This window comes from Mustela nigripes, chromosome 6 (assembly GCF_022355385.1).
Source record: "Mustela nigripes isolate SB6536 chromosome 6, MUSNIG.SB6536, whole genome shotgun sequence".
Taxonomy (NCBI): domain Eukaryota; kingdom Metazoa; phylum Chordata; class Mammalia; order Carnivora; family Mustelidae; genus Mustela; species Mustela nigripes.
In genome coordinates this window covers 107,018,499-107,029,064 of record NC_081562.1, presented here as the reverse complement: position 1 = coordinate 107,029,064, position 10,566 = coordinate 107,018,499, and the positions used below count along the sequence as shown (strand labels likewise).

Below are 10,566 nucleotides of genomic sequence, written 5' to 3'. Positions count from 1 at the left end.
TTGTCCTTGACCTTTCTCAGTCACTTGTTGTACATTCTCTTGGTTCTCTGAAATTACCTGATTCCACCTATTCTTGGGTCAGATATTAGTTGGATGTTAGTCCGGCTGGGGCAGAGACATCCAGAAGAATGCTGACTTAGACACTGTATTTCTGTTGCCTGTAGAAGTTGTCCTTGACCTTTCTCAGTCACTTGTTGTACATTCTCTTGGTTCTCTGAAATTACCTGATTCCACCTATTCTTGGGTCAGATATTAGTTGGATGTTAGTCCGGCTGGGGCAGAGACATCCAGAAGAATGCTGACTTAGACACTGTATTTCTGTTGCCTGTAGAAGTTCAAACGGGTATGGAGACTCTGTTTCGGAAGTCTTCAGGAGGCCAGACTCCTTCTATGCTTCTGTTCCTGGGGGAAGGCCCTTCTCTGCATCTGGGGACAGCATTTCAGCGAGTGAGAATGGGGAAAAGGAGAGGGAAGGAGGATCCGGAAGTTGCCACCTCACCTGCTCACATCCCGTTGACCGGAGTGTTTCTGACAGCAGGAGAGGTTGGGAAATGCAGTCTCATTAAGGGAAGCTGTGTACCCAGCTCACAATTCTAGTCCTATGAGAGAAGAGTGGGACGGCAGTGCCTGCCACACATGGGCTGGGCTCTCAGGACCTCTGGTTCCATAGGACAAGGCTGCGGGAAGTGGTGAAGCAATCCTCCCACCTGCTCCTGATTGTCTGCAGGAGTTTCCTCTTATCATGTGCTGCTGTGTGGCTGGAGTTCAGACTGGCCCAAACCCATGCTACAGGGAAGATGACTCTGAGATTATGGGATGCTTGTATTCTGTCCAGAGTCCACCATTCCCTTAGACAGGGCAGTGGACCCTAGCCTCACAGATCCCATAGGCACTGCTGCTGGAGCAGCGTCTCCATCCGTCCCTGCACCCATCCCTCCATTCCGAGTCAGAGGTTGAGTTGAGGATGCTCCCTTCTTCCTGTTGATGGTTCTTGTATGTTCCTGTTTTGATAGAAAGCATGTCCTCTGGTTAGATTGTGGGTGTGGTGTGTATTTGCTCCTCTGGCAGTCTATGCCATCTTTTATTTACTTCCCTTGCCTCCTATAGATGCTATGATGGAAAGAAAGTCTGGACTGTGTCCTGAAGGAGTGTCAGCCTCACTCATCAAGCCAAGGGCAGTGACATAAGTTCCTTCATCAGAGTAATAGCTGCGGTTCTCCCGCATGCAGCACTTGGTTGTTGGCAAGGACCCTCATCGTGCAGCAGCAGTTGCCATTCAAACATGCCATGCCATGATTATGGTCGCTTCTGGTTCAGGTACATTGCTTGTATATATACCACACTGTTCTAGTACGATGGGCTCACACCTGCTATGTAGCTATCAGACTGGTGCATTATTCATGGGTCAGATGAAGACCTATTTGGGTCCTGACCTTGAGGACCCTCATCACAAGGAGAAGAACAGCAGTCAAGATGCATCCTCATGCTGTCACGGCTTCATCTTTCGATGCTGGATCATGATCTCATGCCCAGAGCAGCATGGCAACATGCCTTCAGTGTCCAGATGCCTTATGAACTATAAGTTCTCCAGGTGATATGATCTGCCTGCGTATTTCGGGGGCTCAGTGGTGTCCTTGTTAGACAGGTGCAGACCTGCTCTTAAATAGGAGGTATCAGTTTGCTCTTTGGTTTCCCCACAGCTCCTACCAGACAAGGAATTCCCCTTGATGATCTTGAGGGAAATGCAAGGAATGGGGAGTTTTCAGCCCAACTCTAGCAAAAGGGCCTGTTCAGTAGTGAAACTGATGATGAGCAGGAGGAAATGGAGACTGAGTCAAACCCAACACCTGCAGCCAATGCAACAACATGTTTTTTATGAAAAAAAGAAAGCTGAGAGGGGTCCCTCTGCAACCCAAGGGCCCCCAACAAGACTAGCAAAAGCACAGAGATGTGTGTGCTGCTAAGGGTAAGGCCCGAGCCCCAGGACAGCCAGGAGATGGGAAGTCCACGTCAAGGTACTCATAAAGTGGGCTGAGTTTGGAAACAATGTCCCCTGAGCTCCATGGATGAGAATTCAGGTGTTCCAGGTGACATCCATCATCTCAGGAACAGGTCTTTGATCAGAGTAAGGACATCGGGACACCCCCTCACTCCCTCCTTTCAGGGTCAGAGTGCATGAGTCTGAGCAAAGCAAGGAGTCACTGCCACAGAAGCAGAGCAGTTGAAAGAGACAGCTGAACAGTGTTGGAAACCAAGGGAGGTACAGAGGCCCACCCTGTGTGCAGTGCAGAAACTGCCCTGGAAACCCTTGGTGGCCCCACCCATCAGAAGTGGTTAACACCCTTCAAACCACCTCATCAAAGACAAAAAGGAACAAGAGGTTTGTGACACTGGTTTACATTAGGACTTGGTTCTTTTCTCTGTGGCACCCTTAGGGCCTGAAGGAGCTGAATAAGTAAGTAATTAAGTAATAACCCACTTGGGCGAAGAGAGGTGTTTAAGATGATGTATTCCACACTGCCTTAGCTTGAATTAAATAAAATCATGCCACACATTGCCCCAGAAATAAACGAGGTGATCAAGACCTAGGACTATGATAGGAGTGTGTACTCTCACAAATGGAGAGCCCAGACAATAAGCCCCGTGGTTTCTGAAACAGCAGCCAGGAGGAGGTCATAACCCAAATAGCTACAGAAATTCCAAGGCTGTCAAAACGGGGATGCCAGAGTGCTCAGGAGCCAAGAAGACTCATCTCTCTCGTAAATTCCTTCCAAGCTCACCTGTCCCTCTTCCCTCATTGTCAGCACCAGATGTGTCAAAGCTAGGTAGGTGGCATCTGGTTAAAGATTGGATTTAGAGAGGGCGGGGCCGTTCCACGGGAAAAATCCCTTTTAAATTGAGAGGCCATGGGCTCCAGAAGCTGCCTTCAGCTCCCAGCCCTGGGCTTGCAGGTTGCCCTGATGCACAGAGAGTGCTACTTGCAATTAGTTCACCCGGGCCAGGGATGCTAGCCAACTGACCAATTCATGGTAGCCTCACCCTGAATGTGAAGAGTACCCACGTTGAGAGCCCTGCACCTCGCTCTGCTCCTGCTCTGAATCAGCAAGCAGCACCCAGGAAAGACTGACTTGAACCACAGCCCCTCCCTGCCCCTGAAAATCCAGCTCATCTAAGACTTGGGGTCTAGTCCAGCCCACAGTGGTACATCCCTACAGAGCCCACAGCTGAGGGCCTGAAAAGGTAACATGGTGTGGGACCTTTTGCTCACCTTGAACTTACCTTGTTTGTGTCTTGAACCACAGGTCTTTCAGACAAAATCCTGCCAATATCTGCTGCATGGGATCTGCTGGCCACTTACAGTGTTCTTCCTCTGTTCTTTTGCTGCTATTCTGCACTACCCACTTTCACACCCAGATAGGATATTAGTGTAAAGTGAATAGTAGATCATGACACTTCTCTACTCAAAATATTTTGATGACTTTCTATTATTCTTTTTTAAAGATTTTATTCTTTTTAAAATATTTTTTAAGGATTTTATTTAAATTTTTATTTGACAGAGATCACAAGTGGAGGCAGGCAGACAGAGAGGGGGAAGCTGGCTCCCTGCTGAGCAGAGGGCCCAACGTGGGGCTTGATCCCAGGACCTTGAGATCATGACCTGAGCCGAAGGTAGAGGCTTTACCCACTGACCCACCCAGGCACCCCAATGACTTCCTATTCTTTTTAGGATAAATCCAAACTTTTGCCAGGCTCCCAAGGGCCTTCATTGTATCTTCTGCTCTTACCTGGCTCTCTAGCCTCATTGTCTACCAACCCTACCTTCTTCTCTGACTCAGATGCCTCTGGGTTACTGCCTAAGCTGCTCTGCCTGTTCACACTTGTCTGCTACCCACACCCTTGTACCATTTTTCAGATCTCAAGTGCAAAGTGATACCATCCAGAAAGCCTTTATTAGAAGATTAGGTAGGGTACCTAGCCCATGGGCTCACATTCTTTTTGTCCTAATAGCTGTCTCCCCATGTTGAAATCTCCTTAGTTATCTCTCTCTCTCTTCAAGCTTCAAGGAGGTGGCCGAACATGTAGATGGTCTTATTTATTATTGTAGTCCCAGCATCTAGCACAGCATCTGGCACATAGTAGATGCTCAATAAATACTAGTTGACTTAACTAATTATCTTTTAAAAACCATTTTTGATATTTGAATACCTATGTTTATAGCAGTATTATTCACAAAAACCAAAAGGTAGAACAACCCCACTGTTCACTGATGGTTGAATGGATAAGTAAAACGTGTATAGTCATACAATGGAATATTATTCAGCCTTAAGAAAAGAAAGAAATTCTGACACATACTACAACATGGATGAACCTTAAGGACATTATGCTAAGTGAAGTAAGCCAGGAACAAAAGGACAAATACAGTATGATTCTCTTATATGAGGTCCCTAGAGTCATCAAATTTACAGAGACAAAAAGTAGAATGGTAGTTGCCAAGGACTCAGGGGAAGAGGAAAGGGGAGTTAGTGTCAAATGGATACCGAGTTTCAGTCTGGGAAGATAAAAAAAGTTCTGGAGATGGATGGTGGTGATGGTTTTATAAATAGCATGTAAATGTATTTAATGACATTAAACTGCACGCTTAAAAATGGTTAAGATGGTACATTTTATGTTATGTGTATTTTGCTACAGTAAAAAAAACTATGCTAAAAATCACTTTTATAAAACTTCAAATGAGAAAAATAAAACCTCCAGGTAATGTTGGAGAGAGAGTGAGAAAGAGAGAATGAATTAGGGGCTCATGCTGGGGAACTGTGGTCAAGATTCAGGAACCCATAGTGGGCAGACCAGGTTTACAGCCCTCATAAAGTGTCCTTGCATAGCCAGCCTCATGGTCTCTGGATGTGCCTCAAGTTACCCTCTGGCCTGCTCAAGACTGCTGCTGCTCATTTCTTTGTTCATTTCAGCTGAGATGATTGACATGAACACTGGAGGTTTTATATACCACTGTCCTTAGAGTCTATTCCACAAGGCAGGGGACCTTAAAAGATGTTTCTTTGCAACTTTGAGAATAAAACATTATTCAAGCACTCAGTGGCAGATTGTTCTCCAAAGATGACCACAACTGTATCTCCCATCTTGCATTCTTTCTGCAATGACACCCTCTTGTCAGGAGGGGCGTCTATTTCTGTGTCCTTGAATCCAAGATGGCGAAGATGACATTGTGTGGTTCTGAGGCTAGCCTCTAAGATGCAGTGTTGTTTCTGCTTTTTTGCTCTCTGGAAGAGCTAACTGCCATGCAATAAAGAAGCTAGAGATAAAATACTGAGTGATGAGGTTGCCAGCATGTGCAGTGAGAGAGGCCATGTTGGGGAGCTGAACATGTGTTAGGTGAGTGAAGCTTCTTGGACTTTCCAGGTCAAGCTTGCCACCATTAGACCACAACTTCATGGACACCACTTTTGGAACAGAAGAACCAGCCAACCAGGCCCTGCCCAGATATATGACCCCAGAATTTTTAGAAATAAATAAGCCATTGCTGTTTTAGGTTACTGAATTTTGAAATGGTTTGATTTGTCTCAAGAGACAACCCAAACCCCATCTTCTACCAAATTAAAAACGAGAACCTATAATTGTATTACAGAGCATTCTATACCTCCACTCAGTTTGTATTCACTGTTAAAAATATTAAAATAAATAAAAAAGAAAGAAATCCACCCACAAATCCACCATGCCAATGCTTTCTCTATTTCCACTTATCTGTACATTGTTCATTAGTTTAACATAGGCATACATAGCTAAACAATGTTGTGTTTATTGAGCACATAACATTTTGCAGTTTTTCCCTCTCTTAGCATTGAATTTTTCATTCACATATTCAACAAGAATTTACTGAGATCTGCTTTATGTCAGCCACTGAGAATTTAGAGCTAAATGACTACATACTAGTTTTTCCATATTTTAAATAATTTACATAATAATTCCTGTGAAATTGCTCTTTAAATCAAACCCAAATTAATCCAGGTGTTTCTTTTCTTGTCTATTTATAATTTTAGCTCTGAAGAATTTGTGTTAATTTACAATATGACCTATAGTATCAAACCATAAAATTAAAATTATCAAGGAAGGAAAATAAATATGCCATGAACCTAGTCAAATAGAATTACTGTAATTGAACATGTAGTTCTGAGATTTCAGGCAAGGCAAAAAAAGAACAGTGAAGCAGTCATTCTCATTGCTTGACTTAAAGCAAGCTCATCATTCTTCTAATGGGGACGGAGATCCTGACTTCCCTACCCAGGAGGGGCTGAAGACAGCATAGGTAGAGGAGGGCCAGCCCTCCCAGGAACTTGGCTGGGAGGAAGAGTAGAGAGTGTTGAAGCTAGGTAGGGGAAATGGGATGTTGGTGGGAAGATTCTGTAGAGAGGCAGAAATCGAGGATTCAGGGAAGACAGGGTCTGACTCACGGGTAGGGTCTCTCAGAAGGTCTGGGACTCATGTGGAAAATGAGGGCGTTTCTTGGGTGGCAATTTCTTTTTGTTTTTCAATTTAAATAAGTTTTTTTCAATTTAAATTAGATGAGAGTTTAGGAGAGTGGGGTTGAGGGTTTGAGGAGAATGGGAAAGGTATCAAGTATTCCTTGTTGAATCTGCTGATAGACTACTGAGGATCTGAATCCAGGAACAGACAGAAGGCAAAGGACAGATCACGACACAAATATAACCAGGGCCTGGCTCCTGACCCCATACAAACTCTTCCCTCTACAAGGTAGGGGACTTGATCTGAAGGTTCTTCTACATCTGCTTTTCTGAGAGTGATGATTCGTTGAGGCTGTGAAGATAGGCAGATGGCAGAACCAATGGGGCAGCTAGCTGGGAGATTCTAAGGAGTGGAGCAGTTGGGGAGGAAGGAGAGGTTTCAACCCTTTGAGCGCCAGGTTTTACATGGGAAAGGACAGAAGAGACAGGGCTTCAGAGCTGTGGCAGCAGAAGCAGGGACAAACCTCCTGGACAGACAGGCTCCACTCCTCCAGTTGCCTGCGAGTTTAGTCCCTACTCAACACACGTTACTGGAGATTTGATGCTTTAATTTGAGTTGACTGGGATTTGGCTACTAAGTTGTCTCTGAAGGAAGAAAAGCGAAGATATGTGGGCCTGGACACCAACTGCTTTATTTCCCGCAAGAGTTGGCAGGTGAGAGTTCAGGGGCCCACCGTGGCCCTCCTCCTTTCTTCCCTGTCACCTCTGGGCCATACCCTTGTGAAGCAGGTGAAGTCCAAAGTTCAGGCTGCCTGGTTTCTAATCCTGGCAGCTCCATGTGCTTGGCAGTATAATAATCATGGAGGAGTTTCTTAAGCGTTCTAAATCTCAGTTTTCTTCTCTGGAAACTGAGAATACTTATCTCATAAAGTTGTTCTAAAGAATAAATGAGATAATGAACCACGTAACTGTCTACTTATAGTAGAGTGTCTAGCAGATAATAAGTGCCCAGAGTATGTATCGCTTTCCCATTGTCCCATCTACCCCTTTGGCTCTTTTCCTTGATCAACCACTGCCCTTGGTAGGCTGAACAGGTAGTCCTGCATCCATCAGCTTACTCTGGAGTCTGCCTCTCATCATGCCTGTGTATGGGCTGTTTGAAGGATACTGAATGAATGATGTGACCTGATACTTGGGAGTAATTTAGAAATATTGCTGAGTCTCAGGCACCTTTGAAGGAGACTTTTCAGCACTAACCATGACAATTTTTCAATAAAAGTCCTAAGCATCTTAAAATTTTTTATTTATTGATTGAGAGAGAGAAGAGAGTGAGGGAGTGTGGGAGAGGGGCAAAAGGAAAGGGAGAGAGAGAATCCCAAGCAGGCTCTGCCCCCGGTGCAGAGCCTGACACCCTGCTGGATCTCACGATCCTCAGATCATGGACCTGAGCAGAAATCAAGAGCTGGACACTTAATGGACTGAATCACCCATGTGCCCCCTAATGCATTTTAAAAACCCTCAGAAAATAAGTGTTGGTAAGGATGTGGGGAGCCTGGAACACTTATGTATTGCTGGTAGGAATGCAGATGGTACAACAGCTGAGATAAGCATCGTGGTCATTCCTCAAAAAAGTTAAACATAGATTTACCATGGTATCCAGGAATTCCGCTTCTCATTATATAGTCGCGAGAAGTGATTGTAGAAGCTCAAATGTATTTGTACACCCATCTAGTCGCTTTATACACAACAGCCAAAAAGGGAAATAACCCAAATGTCTATCAATGAGTGATACGGTAGAATATTATTCAGCCATCAAAAGGAAGGACAGCTTGACACTTGCTACAACATGGATGAAACAAAGAAATTATGCTAAGTGAAATAGGCCAGACACAAAGGATAAATATGGTATGGTTTCTCTTAGAGGAGGTTCCCAGAGTATTCAAACTCATAGGGACAGAAAGTAGAGTGGTAGTTTCCAGGGAGTGGGAGAGGGTGGGGGGCAAAGGGGAGTTACTGTTTTGGGGCAGAGCTTCAATTTAGGAAGATGAAAGTGTTCTGGGGGTGGATGCAGTGTACATGTGCCTAATGCCACAGAAGCTTATGCTTAAAAATGGTCATAATGGTAGATTTTATGTTAATGTGTATTTCATCACACACAAAAAATTACACAAAGAAATTTGTTAAATACTCATACTCTAAACCTTAAGTTATGATTGATCACTGTCATGTGCAAGAACATATTTAAGAGAGGACAAGCACTGACAATTAACAAAATCAAACTAATAACGATATTTACCACATTTTACTCTTCTGTAATGTATTTAATCCAATGGCACAGGGTTTGCCATATATAGGTTGTCAATAAGTAGCCGGTGGTTTTTTTAATCATTGTTACTGCTATTATTGTTTGTATTATTTATTATTTATGTCATTATTGTTTATTATTATTATAATTATTATAAATAATGTATGGTGCTAGGCACCTCTGAAGAGTTGTGGATGGAACAGAATCATGGGCAAGAAAGAAAGGAAATGCGCTTACTATTCTTTTCCTCTGTAGTTCTAGGGCATCTCCTGGGAAAGATACAAAGTATAGAGATTGCCATAGGGCTTCTAGAACAACCAGACACACCTGAATTGTTAAATTCACCAATTCCTTCCACCATTCCTTTGTTCCTTTATCAAGTTTAATTAGGTCCTTAGATGTAATCATTCATACAGCCATGATATGGCTGTTGTACATGTAATAAAGTTTGATTCCTTACCTCCAGAAGCAGATAGTCTAATAGGAGAGATGGGATATGTAATTGTAGTGCATTTGGGCATGTCCTGAGTGCACAGCCTTTCTCAGAGGCTGAAACATGGAGAGAGGAATAACCACAGTATAGGGGTACAAATACTACCCATGTGTAAATATGTGAAACTAACTGCTGGTGGCAGATCTAAACTTGAGCCAATCAGTCCCTTGGATGTCCTCAGGGTTCTTGGCACCCGCTCCCACGTTCTAACACTGTGTTCTTTCTGTTTTTGCCTTTCCTGAGGTGCCGTGGAGAGTTCTCCTGGTCTCGGATTCCGTGATCTGTTGAGGGTCTGAAGAGATGGCTGCAGCAGCAGTAGCTGGACTGATCCCTGTGCTACACTCGGTGGCTGGTGACAAATCCAGCTACTACATTGGGCGGCAGCTGTGGTTTGGCTTCATTGCGGTTTATGGAGTGGTGGTATACGTGGTGCGCATGCCGTGGGCCTCCATCCATGAAGATTTCTGGTGCCACGGCAACATCACCAATCCTTGTTTGATTGAGTGTTTTGAAAAACGTTTTAGAAGTCCTGTAGTGGGAATTTGGTACTTCTTTTTCTTTATTTTTTTGGCCCTTTTCTTCCTCATGGAATTCTTCTTGGCTCAGATTCGGCACAAACAGATCAAAGTCAAATTAGTGGAGTCCGTGGCAAGTGAAATGGAGGAAGGCTCCATGGTGGGGATCCAGGAACATGTCCCTTCCCCGAAGAAATCCATCCTGAACTTCCACCAGGAGAAGATGCTTTTGCTTTTGTACCTTCTTTACTTCCTCCTGCAGGTTGGTGCACAGTGTGTGTTTTCTTTCCTTCTCATGTTCCAACACCTGCCCTTGGTGAGTCAAGCCATCATTCACTGCAGCACCGACAGCTGCCCCGGGCCCTATTTCTGCCTGATCAGGGGTACTATGGAGAAGCGAATGTCCATCTACACCCTCGTCACCTTGTCCTTCATGATCATCCTCTTCTGCTCAGGTTTCTTCATATACAGCATCCATCATTACCTGTTAAAAGGCATTGCCAGTGCAAAGTTTTGGCTTGACTAATTTTGGAAGGTTTTATTGTGAGTCTTTCCTCCCTTGCACTAGGAACTTCGTATTCCTTTAAATATTGTGTCTGGGGCAGGGCTTCCTCCTGCTAACTTTCTTTGCTTTAGTCCTTCATGAAATAAACCTTGGATGTTCTGTTTCCTTCTTCTACAACCAGGCTCAGATTGTCTAACTGTGGAGTGGGTGGTACACACTTGATAGCATTTCAGAGTTTTCTCAAATGTGTTATCTAATCTTTTCCTCCCCAG

General features: G+C 44.2%; 1 protein-coding gene across 1 annotated transcript in view; it reads left to right on the top strand.

Annotated features, from left to right (window-relative positions):
• Positions 1 to 10,323, top strand: part of LOC132020840 (uncharacterized) — an 18,059-nt gene extending 7,736 nt beyond the window's left edge. Inside the window, exon 2 of the mRNA XM_059404969.1 lies at positions 9,518 to 10,323. Coding sequence (XP_059260952.1) covers positions 9,575 to 10,315 — 741 coding nt within the window. The 5' untranslated portion in view covers positions 9,518 to 9,574 and the 3' untranslated portion in view covers positions 10,316 to 10,323. The remainder of the gene's footprint in view (positions 1 to 9,517) is intronic.
• Positions 10,324 to 10,566: the final 243 nt, after the last annotated feature.